Below are 27,742 nucleotides of genomic sequence, written 5' to 3'. Positions count from 1 at the left end.
CAGCACCGTGAACGGCCCGATGAAGCGCGGAGCGAGCTTGCTCTCCCCGAAGTCGGAAACGGCATGTTTAGGCAGGTTTTGAGTTGCTAACAAAACCAATGAACCCTTCTTGAATTCATTAGTGTTGCCCCTACCATCATTGTCTGCGTTCAGCTTCTGTCGGTCGACAGAAGCTGCGATAGCGTCTTGGACAAACCGAATGACGGCTTGTCTGCGCTGCACGAAGTTGATTGCGTCCGAGCTGAACGAGTTCAGCTCGTTTCTAGCAGTAGGCCCGGCCTCTGCGTTCGTCTTCGAGGTGTCTGTGCCCTACACAGACCCGTTCTTCTCCTTCTTCTTGCTCTTGTCGGCGTCTGTGCCCTGCACAGACGCGCGCTTCTTCTTCTTCTTGCGCGTAGTCGCGGCTGACACTGTACAAGTGTCAGCGGCATTCTGCGGCTGCTGCGTTGCAGTCGTAGATCCTCCCCCACTTAAGGAAGGAGCCACCATCCCGGGTAGACTCGGGAGGCGTGGGTGCCTGATGGCATTCACGTAGAACGGTGTATGCCCGGTCGAGGCATGTACCGAGTTGTTGATGGCGAACTCTGCCATCGGCAGACACTCGCTCCAGTGTTGGAACGAGTGAGCGTAGCTCTTAAGCACGTCAACGAGCACGCGGTTAACGCACTCGGTCTGCCCGTCCGTCTGCGGATGGTCCGCAGTCGACATCGAAAGTTGACTCCCAAGAAGTGTAAACACTTCTTGCCAAAAGTGTGCAGTGAAGCGCGGGTCTCGATCCGAGACAATGTCGATCGGCATGCCATGGTGTTTGAACGCCATGTCAACGAACAGACGCGCCGTCTGTTTCGCAGTCACTTCAGCGGGTACCGCAGCAAGATGTACCATCTTGCTGAAGCGGTCAACAAAGACCACAACGCCCGTGTTCCCCTGGCTGTCCGGGGGAAGACCGAACACGAAGTCCAAAGACATGGACTGCCAACACTCCCGTGGAGTTGGTTGTGACTGCAAGGGAGCCTGCGCGAAAGGCGCAGGCTTCACACGTTGACAAACCTCGCAAGCACGGACGTACTTGCGCACCCAGTTATACTGGTGGGCCCAGTAGAAGTCTCGCGTGAGAAGAAGGTATGTCTTCTCACGGCCCGGATGCCCCGCAGTCGGTGCATCGTGATACTCATACATGATCCTGAGTCGCAGGTCATGGTCATTGGGTACGACAACGCGGTCCGCGTTGTCGTCGACTGCACTGTAGAGTAATAACCCGTCGTGCACCCGGTAACGGTGTGCACGAGCACGAAGACGCTTCGGCAGCTTCTGATGAGCTTGGTCAGAAGGCGCTGAGCCGTAGGCCAGCAAGAGCTTCGCGTCCGCGTCGTGCGCGTACGCGACCTTCACGTCGTCCAACAGTGACGACGTCGGGGTGCTCGATCGCATGGCGTCAATGGCATTGACGTCGGCATCAGTCGTGACGTAGTCAGGTCGACGCGAGAGTGCGTCGGCCACCACATTGAGTATTCCGGGTTTGTACTCAACCCGGAAGTTATACTCGGCGAAGAATGAGAGCCATCTCGCCATCCGTTGCGAGATGTGCGGCGACTTCACAGCCGTCCGCAGCGGCGCGTGGTCCATATAGACCACGAACGGCTTGCTTCCGAGTAGATACACTCGGAACTTCGCGAGTGCGTACTTCATGGCAAGGAGTTCCTTGTCATGCACCGGGTAGTTGCGCTCAACTGGCTTCAGCTGACGCGATTGGTAGTAGACGACACGATCACGACCCTCGTGATCGTGCTGCATCAACGCACATCCGATTGTGAAGTCGGATGCGTCACACACAACGTGGAATGGGCGATCTTGGTCGGCCACCGCCAAGATCGGCGCCTCAGTCAAGCCCCGCTTGACTGCATCGAAGGCCTGCTGACACTCAGCAGTCCAAACCCACTCGGCGTCCTTCTTCAGGAGCTGTGACAGCGGGCGTATCATGCCCGCGTAGTCCTTCACGTACTTGCACAAGTACGCGACCAAGCCAAGGAACTGCCGCAGTTCCTTGACGTTCGACGGCGTTGACCACTAATTGATCACTCTGACCTTCTCAGGGTCAGGGCGGACACCGTTCTTCCCAACGAGACGCCCGAGCACGAGTATCTCGCTCGCCCCGAAGATACACTTCTTCAGGTTCGCATAGAGCTTGTGTTTGCGCACGAGCGCAAGCAGCTTCCGGAGATGCACCTTGTGCATCTCAACATCGCTCATCCCGTCCGCAGCCCGGCTGTGGACGAACACATCGTCGAAGTAGCTCGATGCGAAGTCGCGCACCGAGCGCAACAAGTGCGTCACGCACCTGTTGAAGGTCGCAGGGGCGTTCTTCAGACCCTGCGGCATCACTAGCCACTCCCAGAGCATGCCGCTCGGCGTGCTCACAGCCGTGAGAGGGATATCGCTCTCATGCATGAGGATCTGATAGAACCCATCGCGCAGATCAAGAGCACTGTAGATAGTGCTCCTGGCCATCGAATCGATGATGACATCTTTTCGAGGTATCGGTGTCTGCGCCGGTATCGTCGCATCGTTCAGCTTGTTGTATGCATGAACGATGCGCCAGCCGCCCTGTGGCTTCTTGACACAGAACGTCGGAGCACTGTGCGGGGACTTCGATTCCCGCACTTGTCCAGCTTTGCGACGACTCTCAAAGAAGTCGTCGATCGCCTTGACCTGCTCTCGCGGCAGTGGCCACTGCCGCGTGACACAGTACTTCGTCCCCGGCACGAGATCAATTTCGTGCTGGATGCCCTTGTCCTGCGGAAGCTCCGCAGGGATCTCTTCCGGAAGCACGTCCGCGTGCTCCCGTAAGATCTCGTAGTAGGGACTCGTCTTCAACGAGTCCCAGCTCTACGCGCTCCTTCTTCGTCTTCGCACTGAGAGTGTCCTCGCTCTCAGTGGTGATCCAATCAGTTTCGCCTCAATCCGTACTTCAGCCTCTCTGGCTGAAACATGGAAAATGTTTACGTCATCCGCGTCCCTTCAGTCGTGGGGACTGACATATGTGACACATGTGCGTCACCCACGCCCCTTGAGGTTGGAGACGTATTCTGATTCGCTAAAAAGCGGGTGTCGACCTCCGAGGTCAACACATTTCCTTCATTAGCTGCCGGCGGCATCGCCGACGCTAGCTGCTCTTGCGCGCGTGCTCGCTCCGGGACAGCGGCATTAGGCGCTGTCTCGAGTGGGGAGTCGCGCGCACCTGTCGGTGCGTGCGTAGCGGCAACAGGTCCATCGCTCACTGTTTCGCTGTCGCGACCGAAACGAACGAGAGTGCGCTTCTCCAAATCGATGACCGGATCATGCCGTGCAAGCCACGGCATGCCAATACAGGACGATAAAGGTCTCGACAAACTCTTGATCTTCATACGCGTACCATGCGCTTCTCGGTCTTCACGACGGCACCCGTTGCCAGTCGTACTTCCAACATACTTCGAGGTATCTATAAATCCTCGAAGTCAAGCCTTGATAGACTTCGCAGTCGAACAAAGTTCTTCGACGCGCTAGAATCTATCAAAGCACGGAGAGAGCCGCTTGCTCTCATCGAGTTCACATTCAGGATGACAAGGTCAGGCTTGTCATCTTGGTTCTTGCAGTGAGAATGAACCTCACTGGGGGCTGCGGTCCTCAGTGTCGCGTGTCCAAGGTCGGCACGCGGAACGGCATTACCAGTAGGGCGCCCCGCGCCTACTGGCGTCCAGTGTTTTTTGTTTGGTTGCGACGGTGCCCGGCACCGCCGCGATAGCCACCCTGCTGGCGCACGGGGGCCGTGCACTCCCGAGCAAAGTGACCGACTCTACCGCAACGGTAGCATCGCACATTGTTTCTCTGCGACTGCTGGGGTCCAGCAGTTGCAGCACTCGAGAGATCCATGGGTTCTGGGCCTCCCGTCCTCACTACCGGGCGTGGCTGTGGCCTCGGCACGTGTGCATGCAGCTTAGCCTGCCGCAGGCTAAACTCCTCCTGCATTTCAAGAGTAATTGCAGCTTCGAGAGTACTCGGGTACTCACGGAAGAGATAGGTCTTCACAGGCCCATCTCTCAGCCCCTTCAAAAGCATGGGCATCATGCTTGCCCTGCTGCAGGTCGAGGAACTCCGCCCTCGACCGGAACTCGTTTTGCGGTGGCTCAAACGCTTGTCTGAGCTCTTCCTTGAAACCCTCGTACGTGCTAAAGCACGTAGGATCAGAGAGTCGGCGTCCATACGCCCAACTTCTAGCACGTCCGCCAAGACATAACATGGCGAACTCAACCTTCGACAACGGGTTGATGATACGTCGAGCCGCAATGGCAGTGTCGAGTTCGACAAGCCAACGGAGGAGAGGTTCACCCTCTCTTCCGACATAGTTACTCACATTGAGCTTTAGCGATTGCGCGCGTGGTGTCGTCCCGGACGACACCGTGGTAGTAGCAGCAACATCGCGTTGCTCCTTCAGGATGAAACCCAGAGCAACGCCGTGTTGCTCTGTCGGCGTTAGCGTACGCAGCATCGTAGCAACAGCCGTCTCACCAATGACTGTTGACAGTCGTTGGAGAGCCTCCCACTCTGGATCCGACAGGTGGGGACAGTCAGCGCGTGCAACGTGAGTTGCACGCGTAGTGGAGCTTTCCATGGGCACCTCTGTATCCATGGGAAGTTTCTCAGCTCCGCGTTCGTGCGGTGACGTACAAACTCAGGTAGTCGGTCGTTGGGCGGACTACAAAGTGCTACCAGGTGTAATGGGCCTACTTTGGCCCACTACTTTAGCTTACACGTGTGCGCGTGTATGTGAGGAAGCGTAGCTTAGTTTAAATTAGAGTTAATTATACTCGGGCCTCCGAGTATAGATTAATCTAAATAAACGATCCAAATAATGTTTTTGGGTTAAAATGAGAACTGCTATTTTTGTTTTATGTTTCTGACTTCGTCTAAATGTAATATTCTAAGATAGGAATCTGCCAACGGCTGGTTGGCAGAATTCCAATGCTATACATGTCGCTCATTGGCTAAGAGATGCTGCTCTCAGCCAATAGGAATCCTAAGTCTCTATGGACCACCCGTCGTGGTGGTCGTAAATGTATGTAGCCTTTGGTGTGTCTACACCAAGGTCGAGAAAGTCTTTCGAACCTCTAACAGACGTCGTGTCTGTTAGAGTTACAAGTGACTGTAGCCACTTGTGCGTGTAACCCTGTTACACATGTCCTCGTCGGAATTCAAACACGTATATGCATCGACCCCCGCGGACATCATGTTCGCATCACCGTCGACAACACACGACAGAGGCGCAAGCGGGATGTCCACCGCTGCGCTACCGCCAGCCGAAGCCCTCTCGACATCTGAAGCGCCGTCGCCGCCCGAAGCGCCGTCCTCGTCTGCGCTCTCTTCTTGCAGAAGCGCTCGGCGTCGCTTGCGCGGGTTGCCAACGGGAGGTGGGGTCCGTTCGGCAGCAGCGATGCCTGCATCAGCAACAGCAGCCAGCATGTCTGACAGCATCTCCTCCACGACAGGCTCCGGCGTCGCCTCCTCGCTGCCTGCCGTCTCCTTGGCCTCGTCCGCGACACGCGCGGGTTCATCGTTCTGCGGCGTCACCTTCGCTTCGGCGGCAGCCATCGACACGCCCACCGCTGCCGCCATAGCACCGGGTGTTTCCTTGGACAGCGCGTCTCCATCGCCGCCGTCGTGTGCTTGGCAGCCCTCTTCCTCGTTGCCTTCTTCGCCCGCTTCGTCTTGCCGCCTCCTTGCGCGCCCTTCTCCTGCGCGCGGCGGACACGGCGCGCGTGCCGTTCACTCAGCAGCCCTTCCAGGTAGAGCTGCCGCTCCCGCGCTGTAAGCTCGTAGCGTGGTGTCTTGCCTGACGCGCCGACCATCTTGCTCTCGCCGCAGTGTTTTCTGAAATGAGTGGTGAGTGGATGGCGGCCACTGGGGTTGAGGTGGATGACAAGTCCAATCTATATCACCTTCAACCGAATCTCTCTGAGCGACACCTAGACCTGTGCAAATGGCCATTTTCTACTCAACCTATTATCTTGATTTCATTATGGGTATGCAGTGACAGTACGTACATACAAATTTCAAGATTTAAATTTTCTTATGTTGTACCCTCCAACATAACAGAGACGTTGCGAAAAAACCGACAGGAGCTATACACCCCTTATGATCTACGGTGCAACCGTTGGGAAGTAAGGGGTTAAGGGGGAAGGGTGACGATGCTCCGTCTACTCGGGGAGTCGACGAGCCAATCATATCGACTCAGGGAGTCGACGCACTCTCGGTAATGGGGGACTCCGCCAATGGCTGGCGTCGAGGTATTGAAGTCGCATCGACTCCGGGAGTCGATAGCTTGGGTGAATTTGGTTCGTCGGCTCGGGGAGCCGACGCACCCTCCGTAATGGGGGTCTCCGCCAATGGTTGGCGTCGAGGTGAAGATGGCGTGTCGGCTCCGGGAACCGGCGCTGCGAAAAGAAGTTTCGCGTCGACTCCGGGAGTCGACGCACCCTTTGTAACGAAGGGCTCCGCCAACAACAGGCGTCGAGGTGAAGAAGGCATGTCGGCTCCGGGAGCCGACGCTGCAGGCGGCGCGGACAGTTGCAAACGTCCCGCACCGGAAAAACTTGCATGCTGTCATGCAGCCGGGCTGCACGACGAAGCGCCGGGCGACCAAGCCGGGCTTGAAGTCGCTCGCCCGCGGGATGAACCCGCCGGCGGTACTGAAGAAGAACGCCTGTCCACGGCTGGGCCTGGACGAGGTCAAGAACCAAGCGGAGCCGGGCTCCGCAAAACAAGAAGACGGCGCATGCGAAGGTCGCTGCGCAAGTCTCGGCCTGGGGCCGAGAAGCTACAAGAAATGTCTGCCGGGCAGACGGAGGCTGAGAAGCCGGACATCGAGGCGTTGAACATCTTGACGCGTACCTGTGCCGGGTTCCGGTACAGGGAGATGACTCTCGCTAACCCTCCGACGCAAGCGTCGGAGTTGACTTCGCTTCCGGTCATGAGCTGGAAACGCTTCGCGCGTGACTTGCACGATGGACGCATCGAGCAAATATGCATTCTCTCGGACATCGAGAGAACGAAGAGCGAGAATGAAGAACTGAGGCAGTTCTTTATTCAGACCACCACTGAGAGTGAGGACACTCTCAGTGCGAAGACGAAGAAGGAGCGCGCAGAGCTGGGACTCGTTGAAGACGAGTCCCTACTACGAGATCTTACGGGAGCACGCGGACGTGCTTCCGGAAGAGATCCCTGCGGAGCTTCCGCAGGACAAGGGCATCCAGCACGAAATTGATCTCGTGCCGGGGACGAAGTACTGTGTCACGCGGCAGTGGCCACTGCCGCGAGAGCAGGTCATGGCGATCGACGACTTCTTTGAGAGTCGTCGCAAAGCTGGACAAGTGCGGGAATCGAAGTCCCCGCACAGTGCTCCGACGTTCTGTGTCAAGAAGCCACAGGGCGGCTGGCGCATCGTTCATGCATACAACAAGCTGAACGATGCGACGATACCGGCGCAGACACCGATACCTCGAAAAGATGTCATCATCGATTCGATGGCCAGGAGCACTATCTACAGTGCTCTTGATCTGCGCGATGGGTTCTATCAGATCCTCATGCATGAGAGCGATATCCCTCTCACGGCTGTGAGCACGCCGAGCGGCATGCTCTGGGAGTGGCTAGTGATGCCGCAGGGTCTGAAGAACGCCCCTGCGACCTTCAACAGGTGCGTGACGCACTTGTTGCGCTCGGTGCGCGACTTCGCATCGAGCTACTTCGACGATGTGTTCGTCCACAGCCGGGCTGCGGACGGGATGAGCGATGTTGAGATGCACAAGGTGCATCTCCGGAAGCTGCTTGCGCTCGTGCGCAAACACAAGCTCTATGCGAACCTGAAGAAGTGTATCTTCGGGGCGAGCGAGATACTCGTGCTCGGGCGTCTCGTTGGGAAGAACGGTGTCCGCCCTGACCCTGAGAAGGTCAGAGTGATCAATTAGTGGTCAACGCCGTCGAACGTCAAGGAACTGCGGCAGTTCCTTGGCTTGGTCGCGTACTTGTGCAAGTACGTGAAGGACTACGCGGGCATGATACGCCCGCTGTCACAGCTCCTGAAGAAGGACGCCGAGTGGGTTTGGACTGCTGAGTGTCAGCAGGCCTTCGATGCAGTCAAGCGGGGCTTGACTGAGGCGCCGATCTTGGCGGTGGCCGACCAAGATCGCCCATTCCACGTTGTGTGTGACGCATCCGACTTCACAATCGGATGTGCGTTGATGCAGCACGATCACGAGGGTCGTGATCGTGTCGTCTACTACCAATCGCGTCAGCTGAAGCCAGTTGAGCGCAACTACCCGGTGCATGACAAGGAACTCCTTGCCATGAAGTACGCACTCGCGAAGTTCCGAGTGTATCTACTCGGAAGCAAGCCGTTCGTGGTCTATATGGACCACGCGCCGCTGCGGACGGCTGTGAAGTCGCCGCACATCTCGCAACGGATGGCGAGATGGCTCTCATTCTTCGCCGAGTATAACTTCCGGGTTGAGTACAAACCCGGAATACTCAATGTGGTGGCCGACGCACTCTCGCGTCGACCTGACTACGTCACGACTGATGCCGACGTCAATGCCATTGACGCCATGCGATCGAGCACCCCGACGTCGTCACTGTTGGACGACGTGAAGGTCGCGTACGCGCACGACGCGGACGCGAAGCTCTTGCTGGCCTACGGCTCAGCGCCTTCTGACCAAGCTCATCAGAAGCTGCCGAAGCGTCTTCGTGCTCGTGCACACCGTTACCGGGTGCACGACGGGTTATTACTCTACAGTGCAGTCGACGACAACGCGGACCGCGTTGTCGTACCCAATGACCATGACCTGCGACTCAGGATCATGTATGAGTATCACGATGCACCGACTGCGGGGCATCCGGGCCGTGAGAAGACATACCTTCTTCTCACGCGAGACTTCTACTGGGCCCACCAGTATAACTGGGTGCGCAAGTACGTCCGTGCTTGCGAGGTTTGTCAACGTGTGAAGCCTGCGCCTTTCGCGCAGGCTCCCTTGCAGTCACAACCAACTCCACGGGAGTGTTGGCAGTCCATGTCTTTGGACTTCGTGTTCGGTCTTCCCCCGGACAGCCAGGGGAACACGGGCGTTGTGGTCTTTGTTGACCGCTTCAGCAAGATGGTACATCTTGCTGCGGTACCCGCTGAAGTGACTGCGAAACAGACGGCGCGTCTGTTCGTTGACATGGCGTTCAAACACCATGGCATGCCGATCGACATTGTCTCGGATCGAGACCCGCGCTTCACTGCACACTTTTGGCAAGAAGTGTTTACACTTCTTGGGAGTCAACTTTCGATGTCGACTGCGGACCATCCGCAGACGGACGGGCAGACCGAGTGCGTTAACCGCGTGCTCGTTGACGTGCTTAAGAGCTACGCTCACTCGTTCCAACACTGGAGCGAGTGTCTGCCGATGGCAGAGTTCGCCATCAACAACTCGGTACATGCCTCGACCGGGCATACACCGTTCTACGTGAATGCCATCAGGCACCCACGCCTCCCGAGTCTACCCGGGATGGTGGCTCCTTCCTTAAGTGGGGGAGGATCTACGACTGCAACGCAGCAGCCGCAGAATGCCGCTGACACTTGTACAGTGTCAGCCGCGACTACGCGCAAGAAGAAGAAGAAGCGCGCGTCTGTGCAGGGCACAGACGCCGACAAGAGCAAGAAGAAGGAGAAGAACGGGTCTGTGTAGGGCACAGACACCTCGAAGACGAACGCAGAGGCCGGGCCTACTGCTAGAAACGAGCTGAACTCGTTCAGCTCGGACGCAATCAACTTCGTGCAGCGCAGACAAGCCGTCATTCGGTTTGTCCAAGACGCTATCGCAGCTTCTGTCGACCGACAGAAGCTGAACGCAGACAATGATGGTAGGGGCAACACTAATGAATTCAAGAAGGGTTCATTGGTTTTGTTAGCAACTCAAAACCTGCCTAAACATGCCGTTTCCGACTTCGGGGAGAGCAAGCTCGCTCCGCGCTTCATCGGGCCGTTCACGGTGTTGGTACGGCACGGCAACGCCTACACGCTAGATATTCCATCTAGCATGCGCATCCATCCGACCTTTTACGTCGGGCGGCTGAAGCCATACCGGCAGCACGAGCCACCTAGCTTGGCTGGCCCGAAGCGGATGCCCCAGCGGGAGCGAACCTCTGCTCCAGCGCGTGAACGCGCTGGGCCAAGCGTGCGACGCGACCTCCCACGTCGACAGAGATGTCCGACGCGGTCTGCGAGGCCTGAGCGACTTGAGCCCTCAGGATCGCCACCTCCTGCTTCAGAGCGGCGAAGTTCCGGCTCTGATTCTGTTCCACAGCAGCGACCCGCTCCTCGAGCGTCGGGCCAAGGTCAACCCCAGGTTGACCATACCCGGGGCGTGTTCCCACCACCGCCGCCTCCGATCCGCGACGCCCGCGGCTCAACACGCTGGATTGTTGAGCGTATTGTGAACCATAGTATCCCGAAAACGAACCGGCAGCCGGTTCGTTATCGTATTCGTTGGAGAGGGTTTCCGCCCCACCAAGATACATGGGAGCCACGGGACGTCCTGCTGCAGGACGTTCCGGAAATGGTGAGGGCGTACGAAGCTCACCACGCACTGCCGACGCGAAGGTAGTGCGAGCGCTGTGGTCACCTACAGCGCCCGAGGTCCCACGATCGTCGCGTTCCTCACGTGCCAAGAACTTGGCACGGAGATCCTTGAGACTCGCAGGTACACGAATCGTCGTGTGCCCGTTTAGGTCGCGGTCGCTCAAGCGCGCCGCACCCGGAAGACACAACGTGCACTGTTGGCCTTCGGGCACAGCGCATGGAATACCAGCGTCCACAGAGGATCTGTGGAGCTGCTCCAGCCGCCCGCGCGTCGAGAATGTCTCGAAGCGTTCACGGGCATGCTTAACCCGCTCGCGGTAAGCAGCCGGCTTCTTGTTGAAGTTCTCAACAAAAGCGTTCCAACTTTGACAAAGTCAGGCGCTCTGCTGCGAGAAGAAGTCTTCTTGCTGGAGAATTATTGGAGCTCGTGGAAGAGCCCGATGTAATAATCGCGCCTTTGATTCGTTAACGGATCAAAGTGCTGCTCCTCCGCAACAGTATCGTCATGGATACCGCTACATACGTACAGCGGGATTTCGTTTGGAGGCACAGTGTTGCCCATACGGTCTGCGATCTCTGACGCAGACGGCATCCACGGATCGCGCGCTGCTCAGGCAGCGCGCGGAGAGCTTGAAGGCGCCACCTCACGCGGGGAGCTTCAAGCCCCAGCAGCAGAGAGCAGAGTGTCGCTCTCGCCGCGCGAACGCTTCGAGCTCGAAGCGTCCGAGTCGTCTCCTTCACGAGGGCGTCTCGACCCGGCATGCGGGTCGAGACTATCGCTGTCGATAGACTCCTTGCGCTTCCTAGAAGAGGCCTCGCCCTCTTCCATCTCCACGTCGTCGTCTTCGAAGTCAACGGCGTCGTTGACTACAGATGAACCTTCGAGGACAATCTCTGGTTGAGTTGTCCCCGCCGCAGCCTTGGTAGCAAGAGCGTCACGCTTTGCTTTGAGACGCTCGCGGTACTCGGGGATAGAGAGAGTCTCTATCCCGGCGGAGGACTTCCCCTCTGCTGCAGCGTCGGTCTTCTTCTGAGGCGAGCTCATTGCGGAATGAGCTCGAGTTTTCTTTCTCCCAACGTGAAGAATTGACGAATGGTCAATTCCCTGATTTACGTGCCGTGACTCGGCGCGTCTAACCTTAAGGGGGGGGGGTGTAACAGGGTTACACGCACAAGTGGCTACAGTCACTTGTAACCCTAACAGACACGACGTCTGTTAGAGGTTCGAAAGACTTTCTCGACCTTGGTGTAGACACACCAAAGGCTACATACATTTACGACCACCACGACGGGTTATGTTGTTCATATCCAACATAAATGCATAGACATGTTCGGTGTATCCAACCTAAGGGTGAACATAACTAACTTCTGTATTGTTCGTTTTAGACCCAGCCAAGTTAGGCCCAGACCCCACTTACAAGGACTTGTACGATAGGCCGTACGGACCAAGTGACGTGGGGGGACGATCCGTTAGCGCTACTGTTCTACTTTATCCGCCGAAGTTGTGGACGCAGATTGCCAAGGAAAGCGACACGTACCACACGCAGTCGATTCCACAGAGAGCGAGAGCAATTCATTCGCAGCAGCGACGCGCCGGCGTGCAAGTGGGAGATTTGGGCGAGATTCGGCGTCGGCTTGCGCGGGTGCCGGAGATCCAGCCATAGGAGGTTGTCACCGTGATGGGGCTGCTTATCGCGCGCATGTTGATGCCCATTCGGAAAGGTATTGCGGCGCACTGGTCGACGAAGCCAGTTGGGGCGATCCCTTCCAACCGGTTCTACCTATTCATGCCCAAGAATCGGATCTTTCACGTGATGGGTTACCTCCACTTCTCGAACAACAAGTCGCCAAGGGCAAGCATCGATCGCGCGTGGAAGATTCGGCCGGTGGTGGACGTGCTGCAGCGAACCTTTGCTCGCGGGTATCGCGTGCTCCCAGTGATCAGCTTCGATGAAGCCACACTACCCTCTCGCTCTCGCTACAATCCGACGCGTCAATTCAACAAGGACAAGCGCCACAAGTGGGGCACGAAGGTGTTCGTCGCGGCGTGTGCTGAAACAGCGTATTGTCTGAGGTATGTGACTGAAGTTGAGGAAGGTTAGCCTTCCTCAGCTTTTGTTTTGCTGAAGTGCTTATGTTGGCTCCAAGTCACCATAAGTACCTTTTGATTCATCGCTTTGGTTCACCATAAGCTGACATAAGCTTGCTGTACTACAGAATCGAATTCTACTGCGGAGCGAAGACCCATCTACAGACGCCAGTGCCCAAGGACAACAACACCGGTGAAGCTGCGGTTCTGAGAAACATGAATGCGCTTTGCCCGCCCTCGACGACGTCACTGTGGCGTCTAGTAGTCACGGATCGCTTCTACACGTCGGTCAAGCTAGCACTAGAGCTGCTGCACCGACGCCTGTACTTGACCGGCACCATCCAGACGGACCGATCGGGCTATGCAAAGGGCGTTGCGACTAAGAAGGAGGTGAAGCAAGTGAAGAAGCAGAAGATTGTTTTGCCTCCGCAAGGAACGATCAAGCTTGCCCAAAACAAGCGTTTCCCGCATGAACATCATGCTTACCCTGCTGTAGGTCGAGGAACTCTGCCCTCGACCGGAACTCGTTTTGCGGGGGCTCAAACGCTTGTCTGAGCTCTTCCTTGAAACCCTCGTACGTGCTGAAGCACGTAGGATCAGAGAGTCGGCGCCCATACGCCCAACTTCTCGCTCGTCCGCCAAGACATAACATGGCGAACGCAACCTTGGACAACGGGTCGACGATACGTCGAGCTGCAATGGCAGTGTCTAGTTCGACAAGCCACCGGAGGAGAGGTTCACCCTCTCTTCCGACATAGTTGCTAGTCTTTGGAGTGCCTCCCACTCTGGGTCCGACAGGTGGAGGCAGTCAGCGCGTGCAACATGAGTTGCAGGCGAAGTGGATCTTTCCATGGGCACTTCTGGGCACGTGAAAAGGTTATCGGCTCCTCGTTCGTACAGCTCCGTACGAACGTTCAGGTAGTCGGTCGTTGGACGGACTACAAAGTGCAACCAGGTGTAATGGGCCTACCTTGGCTCACTACTACGGCTTACACGTATGCGCACGTGTAGGAAGAAGCGTAGGTTTCTTCTACTTGAGTTAAGTATACTCGAGATCCACGAGTATACTTTAAACAAGATAAAGACTACAAGTAGCGGGTTTTGGTAAAAGATGAGAACTGCTATTTTTGTTTTGTGTTTCTGACTTCCTCTAAATGTACACTTCCTCGACCTCGGTGTAAGGCATCTTTTAGCCAATGTGTGATCTGCTAACATGCAAGTCACTCATTGGCTAAAAGATGCTGCTTTCAGCCAATAGGAATCCTAAATGTGTATGGACCACCCGTCGTGGTGGTCGTAAATGTATGTAGCCATTGGTGTACCTTACACCGAGGTCGAGGAAGTGTTCAAACCTCTAACAGACATCGCATCTGTTAGAGTAACAAGTGACTGTAGCCACTTGTGCGTGTAACTCCGTTACAGCGGACAACCAGAACGTTTTATTCGCTAAAGCTACCAAGTTCACTCGTTGCAATATGAACACTGTCGCCTACGGTGTACTTCCCAACAGCTACCAGTTTCCTACGTTCCAAGACTGCCGAGACATGTTGGCTGCTATCGAATCCTCTGTCGTTGCAGAAATGACTGCGGCGCTGAAAAAAAGTGAAATCAATGGCAATACCCGCCCGATTCAGAGAAGGAAGGAGCTGGCAAGGGCCCACGTGGCGCCATATTGCAGAGTTAGACCGGAGACAAGAGGCAATGGTCATTGCTATCTCTGAGATCTTTGTCGAGGCCTTTCGCTCGCAGCTGAGAAGTACGCAAGATGAAGGTCATCGCGTCGTTCAAGCGGACGGTCATCCCGCGTCTTCTATTAACGTTGTGTCGGAGACTGATGCAGCACGCAACATTTATCTAAGAGCCTAGGAACGGACAGCATTTGAAGAATGCTAGCAGCATCGGGGGTACACTCTTAGAACGACGAACGCCACGTGTTCAAACCCACACGGCATTGATCAAGAGTCAGGAGCAGAGGTATTGGGACAAGCTCACTCGTGGCCAAGAGGAACAGGAAGCGTGGAAGCAAAATCGAGCTGGAATTGAAAAGAATGAACCGACTCATTTCCATGCTAAACGAGCAGAACGTTTTTATTTCCGTGCTTAACGAGCGAACGGCTACGCTCCAACCTTTGAGATCACGAAGAGATTCGCAACAACCCATGCCACGACGACAACGATGGGTAAAACGTGATTGCTGTCCCGCACGCCGATTTTCAGACGCCATGCGCGACTTGTAGCAGGCGTTTTCACAGTAGCTTTTTATTTCATTTCGATTTAGTTTTCTCAGTATCGAGATCGGATTGAGATTGTGGGGGGACAAAAGCTAATCGTTTTAAATCATTTTGGAACTCTTCCGACATTCATTCTGTTTTATTCCTTCAAGACCTCGCTCGACAGAGGACTCGAGGAACTGAGGATCTTACGTGGGTTGCAGTTCGGAAAGGTAGTAGTAATATTAGCACTACTACCGTACTTCACAAAATAAGTGTTAACAAAAAGACTGCAGTATTGTGCAAAATCTTAACACAAAAATTGCAGTTTTTGTTAAAGTTTTTGGCTAAGATGAGTGCAGTTTCAAGATTTCAAAAAACAGTTTTTTGTTAAGTGCGGTATTATCACTACTACAGTAGTTACCTCGCTACTATAGCGATATCACTACTAAGAGGGTCAGACCCCAGCGACTATAACAATAATAGTGATATTAGCGCTACTATCGCTACTCTGCAGGACACTACAGTACCTACAGTAATTAGCCTGGCCCAGACTAAATCTGAATAGCAGATTTTCATTGCTCACAATTATGAGTCTGACCCCAACAGTGACAGACTAATGTTGAACTCAGACTAATTATGAATATCTACAAATGTCCGTTTTCCAGTAAGAAAATTTATATTTTTGTGAAATGATACATTTCTACGCATTTTCGAGTATTTATACTACGTAGTACTACCTCCGGTGTGAAAAACAATGGCCACTTCAACTATGATGTGTACACATAATTTTGTTTTACGTTCCGATTGGACAAAATTATATTTTTTAATTTGTTGACTCTGAGCCATTAATTTTTTGCAGCCCTGGTGGCTCCAAAGCTCCTTGCGCAACTCGCGCCAAAACACAGTCCCACAAACCAATTTCTGCCAAGGACCCCCAAGATGCCGCGCACCCCTAACGCCAAAGATCTGTCGCTTGCTACGAAGCTGGAGATCGTGCTGTTCCTCTCTGGCATGGCCACCTGTGGAAAGCTTCCACGGGGGGGCATCTCGGAGGCTGCAGCACGATTTGGTTGCCATCGCAACACAGTGCACAAGCTGTGGAGTGGCCGCGCCACTATTGCCGTGCAACGGCCGAGCAACCGCGGCCGGCCCCGGGCCTACACAGATGGGGCTATCAAGGCCAAGATTGCGTCGGCTCCGGTGGAGAGTCGGACCACGCTGCGTGGTCTCGCCGCCGCCACAGGTATCCCGCGGACCCAGCTCTTCCGACGCTTGCAGGAGCGAAGCGTGGTCAGGCGAGTCACGGTTGTGCCGAAGCCGCTGCTCACGCCGGAGCACATGGCGCAGCGCCGTCAGTTTGTTCGGACTTTTGTGACGAAGATTCCTGGTAAGAGCGTTGACTGCCTAGTTATCTGTTACGAGTAATATGTGTAATGCCTGACGATATGTAATGTAATGTCTGTCATTTAGGTGATCGCGGATACCAATTCGATGACATGCAGAATGTGATGCATGTTGACGAAAAGTAGTTCTACGTGCACCGGAACCGCAACACTTACTACCTTACGAGCGACGAGCCTGCGTCGCGCGCCGTCACCAAGAACAAGAACCACCGAACAAAGGTAATGTTTTTGGTAGCGGTCGCGCGGCCACGGTATGACGAGCACCAGCGCATGACCTTTGACGGAAAGGTGGGACTGTGGCCCGTGGTGGAAACCGAGTTGGCTGTCCGCAGCAGCAAGAACCGCCCGAAGGGTACTCCGGTCACGACCCCAGTCGAGATGACGAAGGACGTCTACGAGCGCATGCTGACGCAGCACGTAATCCCCGCGATCAAGCGAGTTTGGCCAGGTAATTGTTTTGCAACTTGATTTATTATGTTTTATGCTGACTATTTTTATTAGAACTATTTTTATATAGGTAAGGAAGAGGTGATCGTACAGCAGGACAACGCCCCGCCTCACCGTGCCTCGGAGCGGAATGCAGTGAAAGCAGCGGCTGCAGCGGGGGCTGGTCGATTAAGTTCGCCAACCAGCCGCCGCGAAGCCCTGACTTCAACGTGCTCGACTTGAGCTGGTTCTGCTCGCTGCAGTCGCTGCAGTACAGGAAGCAGACGCAGGACGTCGATGGGCTCATCGCGGCCGTGAATGCCGCGTTTGAGGAGATGTCAAGTGCCACCACCAACAAGTGCTTCCCTACGCTGCAGAGCGTACTTGAGGCATCTATTGCTGGACAACATCCCACACCTGAGAAAAGATGCCCTGACCAGGAATGGTAGCCTGCCTCGCTGTTTGCCGTGTTCGGCTGAGGCGGTTGCGGCTGTCGATGCTTTAGCCTAAAACGTCGGTTTGGTAGCGGTAATATTAAGCCTAAATATTACCTTCATTCTGATTGGTCTGTCACTAATAGTTCAATTTGGTGAATGTATATTATTTTTCGGACCGGAGGTAGTATGTATTAATAGTATAGCTATATATTATCGTGGCTTTGAAGAAAAAAAGACTAAATCATCGCAGATGTTGCTTCTCTATTGGTTAGAGAAGGCTAAACTATGGGTTGGATGCCTTGTTCATTCAGGTATCTATTACAACTTGCAGATATCAGGTTCTGTGTGTACGAAATCTGGTAAATTGGCTCGTTTTTCAACCAAAGTACTTATTAGCCCTTTAGCTACCGGACCACCGACGGGTCCATAGGGACCCGTAAGAGAGGCAAATCCACGATTTCTATTGGACGAAATGTTGCTGGCCATAAGACGAGCCATACTCGTATCGGACAGGGGTCCATTGGGACCCCTACCGTGTGCTAGCCAGACCAACGGATTCGGTTCGTAACAAGCTGATACCAACGGTATAAATGCCATTCAGGTTTTTGGCGACCGGCGAGCACATCGGAACAATGGAAGCAGGAGTTGGCGGAGATTGGGACGCGCTCGAGCTTCAACAGGACTACAGCATCGAGGGCATTGCACTTGAAGCGCTCGTTGAAGACTGGGACCGCCTAGTGCATACAGATCCCACCCTCGACGATGCTGACGACGAGCAACACAGCGCTGATGACGAACATCCCGACGCCAGTGACGTATTTTATTAAGTATTTGTAAAATAATTCGAATTGATTGTCACATTTCTTCAATTCTTATTAAATAACGATCATAATAATCACCATTTGTTCCTACAGGTACATCAAATTCTAATTGATCATAAACTTCATAAGGTTGTGTTTTTCGTAAATCCCATGTACGTGAACGTCCAGCTTTACCTAATTTAATTTTTTATGGTTAATATTAGATACAATACCTAATGTTGCATAACAAGTTGATAACATTAATTTTAATTCACCTGAATTTAAACGAATTCTAGCATATTTATTATTATTATTTTTAATTAATTGGGCAGAAGTACCAGCGCTTCTTATTAATTTTCCACGAGATTGGGGATATAAACTAATATTATGGATTAAACTACCTATTGGTATATTTTGTAATGGTAAAGCATTACCTACTTTTAATTCAGCATTAGGTGAACTTTTTATATATTGATTAATTTTTAAACCTTCTGGTGCTGAAATTAAATAAGATTTAAAATCATTTTTAATATAGGCAATATTTGCAGAACGATTTGGATTATATAAAATTTTAATTACAGAACCTTCAATATTTTTAGATCGATTAAAATCAATTCGATGTCTTACAGTTATTTTACCTTGATTATTTTTTTTAGCAGTCTACAAGGCGGTGCAGTTTGCGGCGCAGTGGCCATGCATCGAGGAGGCGCTGTGGACGTGTATCTCGGGGATGCTGGTGGTGTGTATCTCGGGGATGCTGGAGGTGTGTATCTCGGGGATGCTGGTGGTGTGCGTCTCAACAGTACCACTGACCATGCAATGTGGCGCGGCCGACGCGCAAGCGCAGCTCGGTCCATCACAGCCCCGCGATGTTGCAGGAGAGCACGGCGCAGCCGGCTCCGCCTACCGCAAGCAGAATGGGTGGATCAAGCCGTATGCAGTCGCTGCTGCACGTAATTTACCCACCATCGTGTTGTCCGGCCAAAGTTGGTTGAGGCGTCGAGTGATGCATGCTGGGGCGTCCCCCTTCATGTTTCCGTTTTTAGCATAGAGATACAATCGACGCAGCGATATGCGGATAGCACGGTTGCGGTGCCTCTTTCTCGCCAGCTTGCCCTGCAGACGCTTTCCTGCCTCCTCGAGCTCGCCACCATAGCGCAGCCAGTCGCACTCCGGTGCGCCGCACCAGCCGCACATGCTCTCGACGCTCTCGAAGCTCTCGACGTCCTCCATGTTAAGAACACGAGGGGGAATCAAATTTGAGGGGGATGTTGATTTCAAAGGAAACCGGCCATTCTCGTGATCCCTCTGATTAGTTTAAAAATTCAAATGCAACGATTTGATAGGCTCTGGAAGAGGTCCAAGTGGACCCCTCAGGAATGGTCTGGTAGCTAAGGGGTTAGGTAGAGATGGACTAGAATCGGGGTAAGGTCTTCTGCCAGTTTCGTGCCGTCCTTCGAACTTGCGGGCTTGCTGTGGCATAACTTTTCATTGAATTGTCCATTCTGAAATCTGATTGCACCCGCTAAATCTGCGCGATTGGGCTGAATTTATGTACTTCACGCTGGTCCGTGTAAATTTTGCAGAACTTCTTGTTATTGTTTTGAAAAGCTTGTTGATTTGGAGTGAGCTGCCAGTTTCCTGCCTCTTTTTGATAGCATTTTTGTATGCTATGCAAATCCTAGGAGGCTCATCACCGGAAATTGCATGTGACGCTGGAAAAATCTACCAATAGACTACGAGAGTTTAACAAGGAGAAAATGCTAATTGGCTAAAACAAGTAGGCACGGAACTGGTTGTAGGCACGAAACTGGCACCTTACCTTATACTAATTATGAACAGTTTTAGCCAGACTAAAAATGAAGACGTCAATTTTTGCTCGGACACGAATTAGTCTGGCCCTGACTAATTTTGAAGCCAGACTAAATTTGAGCCCAGAATAATTTGGTAGTGTGCCAAATCCTGATCCTAGTGCAGTGCCGCTTCAACTAACAAAATATACGCCGAATGGCTCGTCGCAATGTGCTACATGGAGCTTCTGCGTGGGAGCGGGAGGAAAAGGCTAACCAGCAACGAGACTACGCTGCACAGCTCCAGGAGCAGGTACGTGTGCTACGTGAATCGTATCTACAACATTAGACAACAGAGAGCGTAACCAAACCAATCCCCCCCCTTTGCAGGTTTTACAGAAACAAGCTAAGCAGGAGCAGGAGAAAGCGCGCAAGCAGCAAGAGCAGCGCGAGGAGCTGGACATGCTGGTGAGGGAATTGTCCGGTCAATTGTGTCCTTTGGCCTATTGCACCGGCTGACTGGCATCTTGGCACCAAGGAGCGTGAACGAGAAGCAGCGAGCAGGAAGCACCATCCACAGCAAGAGCAGGCAGCACCTGATTTTCCTCCGCTCGCCCAATCACCCCAATGTACAGACGTAATGCGGCATGTGCCGGTGGTGGACCCTCAGCACCAGGGAACACAGCTGGCGTCACCGACGAAAGCGACCACAGCGGGGATTAGTGCAGGAGCAGCTGCACCGGATCTTGTGCACGATAACTCGGCCTTCACGCCCTCGAGTTGCGGAGGATCGGAGCCATACACCCCCAGTTTTAGCTCTCCACCCTCCATTTTCGAGTCTGTTTTCCGGGAGCCCGGATTCGGTGCGCGGTCTGTCGCTTTTTACGAGGACTTGGCAGCGCTTCACCGACTTACAGCCGAGGTTGACAAACGCTTCTACCTTTTCAGTTGCAATTCATGCAATGTACATAACGTGGTTCTTGTGTTTGAACGTACTTGCGTAGCTAGACTTAGCGGCGAAGCAAAGACACACCAAAGCTCAGGTTTGTGTTCTGCAATGTCTTCGTTGTTGAGATTGAAGCTAAAGTGGAGCTGTGAATGCAGAGTACATACATGAAGCCAAACTTCATCCATCAAGAGGAAACCTCGCCCTCTGTGCTTTCGCTAGGTTCACCCGCAAGGACGGACACAGACAAGGTTGGTTCTGGGGCTGTACGCGGCATAGTAAATGTTTTCACCGCAGTTCATATAACATGTATGTTATGCTATGCTATCAGGCATCAAACGAAGACAATCCGCTCGAAAAACATGCAACAGAGCCCCAACAACGAATTGGGTATGCGTTGTGCTGTATTTGGTTCCTTCAATCACCGTGACCCACAAACTTATCGAAAGATCGACAATGTTCAGACCGAGTGATGACGGATTGCTAGGTGAGAGCGTGTTGCTACCACTCGGGACAGCAATGCCCATGTCAAGATTCAAGCAGTCGAAGGCTATCTCGAAACCACAAACCAATTATCCAGCACAACAGTTCGCTGCAGACGAAGATGAAGCTCTAGATAATCATAGTGAGATGATGCGCTTTGCAAACTGATGAGAACCTGCATAGCATTCTTAGGTCGGTGTTTTGAATAAAATAGCCAGGATGAACAGGTTTATAATGAGCTTATGTTTCTCGGTGCATCTCGCTACTGGCAATGACCATGAGCTCCGACGACTGTGAGGTCATGTTTCCCAAAACGCAGACAGCATCTCGCTTCATGACGAAAGCGGGAGCGACACTGCCACCACACGCGAATCTGCGGATCAAAAGAGTTAGCGAACTTTTCATTCGGCAGCAAAATACCAAGCAACTTTCTCGCACCTTAAGCCTTCCCACCGCCACTCGCCAACGATAGCTTTGCATTCTTCTCTTGGACAATGGATTGCCCCCTCTGTGTGTGTGGTCGCTTGATCAAGTGTCCAGGGCTGAGGATCCACAAACCACTGCTTGCAGTCGTTCAATGCCACCATCGCTGTCGAGTCTTCGTCAACTAACCGTGTCATTTGTTCCTCTGTAGACCCGCTATGAGCTTGAGACACGGTACTGACCTCCACAAGTTGCTGGATGTTCCGATGCCAGTCGACGGCGTTGCGCTTCAGGAATATCAAATGGGCGGGGGTTTGGCCTACCCCCGATGGTCTTGTGTCCTCGGAAATGAAAGGAGGTACACTGGGCTTTTGCAGCTCGGGGATTCCCTTGTGGAGGGTTTCACAACTCGGATCCTTCGCAGTGCGTTTTTGGGCTTTGAAAGACGTAAGAGAACGCCACAAACCAGCTCCCGACTTCTTTTTGGGCTCGCCGTTCACTTTGTTCGGAGAAAACGTCGCCGAACTCGTTCGCTTGTTTTCTTCCGTGGCGGGGCGTCGAGCAGGTTGCAAAATTTGCAGCGACTGAGGGGAGGTTCCCGATTGCCCTTCTGCCTCAGGATCGAGACTCGGTTTACTGAGCACTGGTGACGCACTCTTTCTCTTGCTACAATCGTCGGAGGGTCCTGTGTGTGAACCAGTTCCCACAGTTACGCTGGGGCTGTGAGGCCTTAGACGCAGCTTGGCGAGCAATGGTTTCTTCGTGACGGTGTTTCTTGTCGTGACGACAACTTGCTCTTCACCAGTCGACGAATTCGTTGGTGAACCGCTCGTGCCATTGCCGTCTACCTGTCCCCGTAAAGCCCCCAAAAAGCACGTGCTACCCCCATCAGAATAAGATTTGCCCGTGAGTTTCGACAGGTCGTGGTGATGAACAATGGCACCCGCGCAGAACAGGCTTTCTCCGCACGATTGACAGCCATACATGGTCCCCATGGAGCGCAACGCTGGAATAAAGGACGCGGCAGGCTTCTCTGGTGTCGCTTTGGAACATCTTGACCCCCGGGGAAGCGAAAGACAGAATCCGCTCGGTACTCTTTCGCCCAGCATTCCTCGATCGTCACAGCCAGAGGCTAACATCTCAATTGACGACTGCTTTTTCAAGAGCGGGGGTGGATCCGACGCTTGCTGCGACTGGCGGCGCTTCCTGGCCACCTCGCTATTAAGCTCGCCGTCTTGGTGCTGTTGGGCCAGCCGTGCTAAGCGCGCCTTGAGAAGATGCTGGTTTGCGATGAAAACGTCACCACTCGCGGTCTCGAGGCACTTGAGCTGAGCGTCAAAGCCAACGTTTAGACTCACAACCGGCCGCAGTGCCTTCACGTGAGCTGAAATAGTGGAGTACAACATCTGCTGCTTCATCATCAGGAACGCCATCGCGACTGCAGGGGATCTTGAACGTCCGCCGGCGCAATGCACAAGCACGCCGCCTTGCTTCAGTCCAGCGTCGATAAATACCGCAGCAATGGGGAGGCAGCTCAGTAAACTGGCGTATTCCTTGTCACGGATACTTAGACTTAGGTACGTGAAGTCCTCGGGGAACGTCGCGTAGCTGCCCGCGAGATTGAGCACGTGCGATATCTTGTTGGCCTTGAGAGCTTCGACGTTGAAGGCGGCGTGAATGGAACCCACGAACAAACCGGCGGCGACTTCCACTGGAATATTATCTTGCACGATCGATGTCTGCAACCGAAGGCCAGGAGACTTCCTCATCGACATGTTCGCTATTAGTAGTGGGGTACGATGAGGGCAAACCGCGTGTGTCTGCCGTGGCAGGTCTCGTTGTAGCCGGCGAATGGAGCCGGCATTTTCCAATCGATCAAATATAGCTCTTCCGCACTTACCGCTTCCAGGAATATGGCTCCTCAGGACCGTGTGGAACCTACAGCAGGAAATCCACACAAATGTCTGCAGGATTGGGCAGGGTAGTCAAAGTGTGGGTGGTGGTGGTGTACGTTCCGGAGTTGGCTTCGTTGATTTTAGCAGATAAGATGGCTCATCGTGATGTTCAAGTAGGTGAGGTGGTCCACGATGCTCGTACAGCTAAACGGCGAGCACGAGTTGGAGCACTTCGGGTCTTCGCCGTCCGTCTGACTGCAGTTGCGATAGCTAGCGGAGAACTCGTCGTAGAAGATCTATAAGCGCAGCCACAGCAACAACCACACAGTTATTATAGCTCCAGAGTTTGTGCAGCTCAACAGTCAAGCCACCACACGCACCTCTTCCGTTGGATGCTCAAACCCCGTCCACGTTGGGGGCAGGTGCGGCACGGCGTCTTGGAAGTGCGTCACGCGGTAGACCTCCATGCTGGCGTTGCGTAGTCTGCCGCTGAAGTTCGTGTTGCCCACTCGGGGCTTCCCAAAAGTGTAGAGCGCCTTGACCGGCATCTTCTCTATGTACTCGAGCTCGAAGGCGCAGATCGCCGCGACTGCTCCGCCCAGTGAGTGGCCTGCGACCATGAGCGCCGCCTTGGGGTGCTGCTTACGGAGCGCGTGCAGTGTGGAGAGCACCTGCGTGGCGACGGAGCGGTAAGCCCAGTAGAAACCCTCGTGCACCATGACGCCGGGGAACTGCGCGTAGGCGCGTCTCTTGAGGAACGTGAGGTTGTCCAGCCAGTTGTTGACGTCCATGCTGCCTCGGAAGGCGACCACCAGCGCGTCGTAGAGCCGCGAGTAGCCCACGAGGCCCTGGAAGTTGTCCTTGGAGTCCTCGACCACTGTGACGCCCTCTAGCGGCGGTACAAACGCGCACGGCTGGCAGTTCCAGTGGATAATATGCTGCTCCTGGCAGTACGAGACGGACGTCACGTGCGCCAGGTACACGGCCGTGCTCTCGTTGTAGTTGGAGGCGGCGGGCGCTGAAGCTGAAGCTGAAGCTCGCTGCGTATGCGGCAGTTGGTCTGCCGGGAAGGAGTGCTCCCACACGCTGGAGGCGGCGGCTACAGCGAGCGATTGCAGCAGCAGCAGCGCGCGCAGGAAGCGCCGCCAGGACCCCATCGAGCGGTGTGTCATTCTTCTCCAGTTGAAGCGTCAGATTCTAGAATGTACCTTCTAATTTTACGGTTCAACTAGTAAAGTTGGTGGGTATTGCTCTGTTGACGAACGGCAAGAAGAAGGAGGAGGGGCAGGATTAAGGAAGAAGAAAGCGTCGATTAAACCATGAATCTTGAGCTGCTGGGAGCCGATGTCGGTTTAGGATGAAGGCCTACGAGGCGCCCGCACGCGTCCGGAGGTACGTATAAGGCCGAGATCTCTGTCCGAGGAGCTCACGTGAACGTGCTGGTGCACTCCACGAAACAGCGCGGCCAGATCCAGAGTACTGGGTCTCTGTGCAGGTAGTAGGACTCTGCAGTTCATACATGTACCAAGCGGGCGGTGGGGGCGGTCTCCAGCCAAAGATCAAAAGACTGCGGCTCCGTGCGAACGGATCGCCCCAAAGCGGGCATGTCGCGCATTTTTGACGGTGATCCAAACATGCTGGCCTCAAGCGCTGCTGTGGCCTAGACAGAGAAGCCCTTCATTGCATCTTAATGAACCTGCCTTGCGGCTTGCTCCCTGCAGCTATGCCCCAGGCGCGGCTTGCCTCACCAGCCGCACGACTCGGGGCGAATACGATTTCGGCGGCGTCAGTAACGGCCGCTATTTAACATTTCGCCAGCATGTGGAAAAATCTCCGCCGAGGAGGGAGGGCAGCTCAAAGCACCGAGACTGCAGCGCTAGATGTAGATGTCCCTGCGTGGCTGCATGGACACACGCACGCTAGGAAGTCCTACCTGCACAAAGCTGCGCCAAGAGGCAATGTACAAGTGAGTTTGTTGGCTCAAATGTCGGCGGTGAGCGAGGACCGATGTCAGGGCCCCGGTGCGGGTGAAACCGGCTGGTGCGCGTGTCTAAACACCTTCTCCGACTTGGTTTGACTATGGGCGATACTGGAAGCCAGTCTCGCGCGTTCCGGCCCGCTTCGCAGGCGCCACATCTTGAACGGGGCCATCGACAGCGCAGCTCGCTCGCCGCCTCCGCACTCCCGCCGACCGGCGCGCAGGCAGTTAGGCCGCATACCCACAGGCACAGGACCTCAGCACGTACAGGACCCACATCAGGACGCAGGAGCCATGGCGGACGTCGCGAGCGCGTTCCTACCGCCGCTGGAGATCCAGCCCAACAACGCCGTCTTCGCGGCGCGCAGCCTGCCGCGGCCGCTCACGTGGCAGCGCCGCGAGCACATGATGCACCGCCGCACGATCCTCACGCGCATCGGCCAGCTCCTGGCGCGCAACGCGCAGCTCGTGCTCGCGCAGCATCAGGCCGCGGGCGCGGCGGCCGACCTCAGCAAGACGTGGGTGCTGGCGCGCAAGCTCGAGGTGCTCATGTTCATCCACTCGGCGTCGCTGCTCGAGTACGTCAACATGGACAGTCTGGCGCGCCGCGTGCAGGCGATGACGGCCGGCATCGTCAACAAGAAGATCCGCCGAGCCACGGCCACCACGCCACCGGCCAGCGAGACGGGCGCAGCAGCTCCAGCAAGAGCGATGCCGACACCCGCCATGTGTGCGCCGGCTGGGAACATCAGCGCACGCGCGCGCTGCCCGCCGACGGTGTCGCCTGTGGTGCACCCGACGCAGGCCGCTCAGATGGCGGGGCGGGCGTTCAGCTCGTCGTCTATTGGCGCAGCGTCGCCGTCCGCTGTAGTCGACAACGGACGGACGCTGCCGCGCATTTCGAACTTGATCCACAAGCGCAGCTTGGACGAGACGGACCCGTGCGGACGCCGCGCGGATGCTAACGACGCGCGCAAGCGGATGCGCATCTCGCTGATGCCCGAGGAGGAGCCAGAGACCGAGTTGGAGGAGAAGCGCAAGCCGATCGAACTGGGCGTGCTGCTGTTCCGCGGATACGAGGAGCTGAGCAAGATCATCTGGAGCTACGTGGACGGCGTGCAGATCATGCGCTCGCGCGCAGTATGCCGCGTTGCCTGCGCGCTGGCCCCGCTCTTTGTGACGTCGCTGCAGTTGAGCTGCAACGCCGTTCAAAGGGCGCTTGCCACGCGGACGGATGGTAAGGCCTCGATTCTTCGCGAGTGCATTCACCTGCGGCACTTAGAGATCGTGTCGCTGTCAGCGGGGATGACGTTTGGAAAGCTGTCGATGCGGGCGATGAACTGCCCGCAGCGGTTCGTCGTGACGCACGATGACCACGAGCAGATTGTGCTGTCAATGGCGGAGCAGATGCGTCAGAACACGTTCCCGGGACTCACCCGCTTGAGTATCACGTGTCTGTTCACGAACGAGGAGGCGGACGGAGAGGCCGACGTCCTGGTCAACACTTTGATGCTGGGCTGTTGCCCGCGGATAGAGGAGCTGTGTCTTCCTGGCAACAGCTTCGGTGACTACGGAGCCACGAAGGTGGCACAGATGCTGCGCTCACAGGTTTGCCCGAAGCTTACGAGGCTGGATTTGCGTCGCAACTTCATCGGCGAGGACGGGATTCGCAGCTTGTGTCACGCTCTGGCTGACGGCTGCGCACCCAACCTCACGGAGCTGTGCTTGGGCGGCAATACGATCACTGACTCGAGTTTCCACCACGTGCTGTACGCGATGGAGAGCGGGCAGTTGCGCAAGCTTCGCTTCCTGGGGATTGAAATGAACTACCTGACGTCGACGAGCATGGAGATGCTGGGCCGCACCGTCGGCAAGCTGGTGTGCCCCGTTCTCTCCCAGATCTCGTACAGTGACAACAGCGTGGACAACGAGTCAGCCAAGCGCTTGATCGCCACCGCTGTCTACCAGGAGCGCGTGTGGCAGGCAAAGCGGCAGCAACGAATCCGTGAGGGCCACGTCAGCGAAGACGAAAGCTCGTGCGACGAGCAGCTCTCGGACGAAGAGGTAGTTTAGTTTGAAGACGCGAGAGTGAGCGTTTGTAGATGTGAGCGGTGGCAGGCGGCACATGCTGCCTGCTTCCACTATTTAACGGGGGGCTAATGAGCCAGCCCATAACTTATACATCGAGCTGCGGCGCAGTGAAAATGTATC

General features: G+C 54.8%; 9 protein-coding genes across 9 annotated transcripts; 3 read left to right on the top strand and 6 right to left on the bottom strand.

The window, feature by feature from the left end:
• Positions 1 to 5,144: 5,144 nt before the first annotated feature.
• On the bottom strand, positions 5,145 to 5,882 carry PHYSODRAFT_264493 (hypothetical protein; the record flags this gene model as incomplete). Its single annotated transcript, XM_009524499.1, has 3 exons — positions 5,145 to 5,160; positions 5,291 to 5,639; positions 5,672 to 5,882. 3 exons carry the CDS (start codon positions 5,880 to 5,882, stop codon positions 5,145 to 5,147), a joined length of 576 nt encoding a protein of 191 aa, XP_009522794.1.
• Positions 5,883 to 10,167: 4,285 nt separating this feature from the next.
• On the bottom strand, positions 10,168 to 11,693 carry PHYSODRAFT_328233 (hypothetical protein; the record flags this gene model as incomplete). Its single annotated transcript, XM_009524498.1, has 3 exons — positions 10,168 to 10,992; positions 11,172 to 11,254; positions 11,354 to 11,693. 3 exons carry the CDS (start codon positions 11,691 to 11,693, stop codon positions 10,168 to 10,170), a joined length of 1,248 nt encoding a protein of 415 aa, XP_009522793.1.
• Positions 11,694 to 12,327: 634 nt separating this feature from the next.
• On the top strand, positions 12,328 to 13,292 carry PHYSODRAFT_264525 (hypothetical protein; the record flags this gene model as incomplete). Its single annotated transcript, XM_009524497.1, has 2 exons — positions 12,328 to 12,722; positions 12,866 to 13,292. The coding sequence occupies 2 exons, from the start codon at positions 12,328 to 12,330 to the stop codon at positions 13,290 to 13,292; spliced, it is 822 nt and encodes a 273-aa protein (XP_009522792.1).
• A 2,600-nt stretch (positions 13,293 to 15,892) lies between these two features.
• PHYSODRAFT_414580 (hypothetical protein) lies at positions 15,893 to 16,228 on the top strand (the record flags this gene model as incomplete). The annotated part of the gene is made up of 1 exon (XM_009524496.1): positions 15,893 to 16,228. A coding segment is annotated over one exon (336 nt), but the record flags the coding sequence as incomplete, so codon positions are not given.
• Positions 16,229 to 18,216: 1,988 nt separating this feature from the next.
• Positions 18,217 to 18,673, bottom strand: PHYSODRAFT_264509 (hypothetical protein; the record flags this gene model as incomplete). The annotated part of the gene is made up of 1 exon (XM_009524495.1): positions 18,217 to 18,673. A coding segment is annotated over one exon (457 nt), but the record flags the coding sequence as incomplete, so codon positions are not given.
• Positions 18,674 to 18,991: 318 nt separating this feature from the next.
• Positions 18,992 to 19,231, bottom strand: PHYSODRAFT_465360 (hypothetical protein; the record flags this gene model as incomplete). The annotated part of the gene is made up of 1 exon (XM_009524494.1): positions 18,992 to 19,231. A coding segment is annotated over one exon (240 nt), but the record flags the coding sequence as incomplete, so codon positions are not given.
• Positions 19,232 to 21,636: 2,405 nt separating this feature from the next.
• PHYSODRAFT_490868 (hypothetical protein) lies at positions 21,637 to 23,433 on the bottom strand (the record flags this gene model as incomplete). Its single annotated transcript, XM_009524493.1, has 2 exons — positions 21,637 to 21,977; positions 22,068 to 23,433. 2 exons carry the CDS (start codon positions 23,431 to 23,433, stop codon positions 21,637 to 21,639), a joined length of 1,707 nt encoding a protein of 568 aa, XP_009522788.1.
• A 260-nt stretch (positions 23,434 to 23,693) lies between these two features.
• PHYSODRAFT_558599 (hypothetical protein) lies at positions 23,694 to 24,493 on the bottom strand (the record flags this gene model as incomplete). Its single annotated transcript, XM_009524492.1, has 2 exons — positions 23,934 to 24,493; positions 23,694 to 23,849 (listed from the first exon to the last, which is right to left on the bottom strand). The coding sequence occupies exons 1-2, from the start codon at positions 24,342 to 24,344 to the stop codon at positions 23,694 to 23,696; spliced, it is 567 nt and encodes a 188-aa protein (XP_009522787.1). The 5' UTR covers positions 24,345 to 24,493.
• A 1,332-nt stretch (positions 24,494 to 25,825) lies between these two features.
• Positions 25,826 to 27,739, top strand: PHYSODRAFT_543563 (hypothetical protein; the record flags this gene model as incomplete). Its single annotated transcript, XM_009524491.1, has 1 exon — positions 25,826 to 27,739. The coding sequence occupies one exon, from the start codon at positions 25,826 to 25,828 to the stop codon at positions 27,602 to 27,604; it is 1,779 nt and encodes a 592-aa protein (XP_009522786.1). The 3' UTR covers positions 27,605 to 27,739.
• Between the last annotated feature and the right edge of the window lie 3 nt (positions 27,740 to 27,742).

This window comes from Phytophthora sojae, assembly GCF_000149755.1.
Source record: "Phytophthora sojae unplaced genomic scaffold PHYSOscaffold_3, whole genome shotgun sequence".
In the NCBI taxonomy this organism is placed as follows: domain Eukaryota; phylum Oomycota; class Peronosporomycetes; order Peronosporales; family Peronosporaceae; genus Phytophthora; species Phytophthora sojae.
Note: the sequence above shows the minus strand (reverse complement) of the source record. Positions and strands in the feature narration are given on the sequence as shown.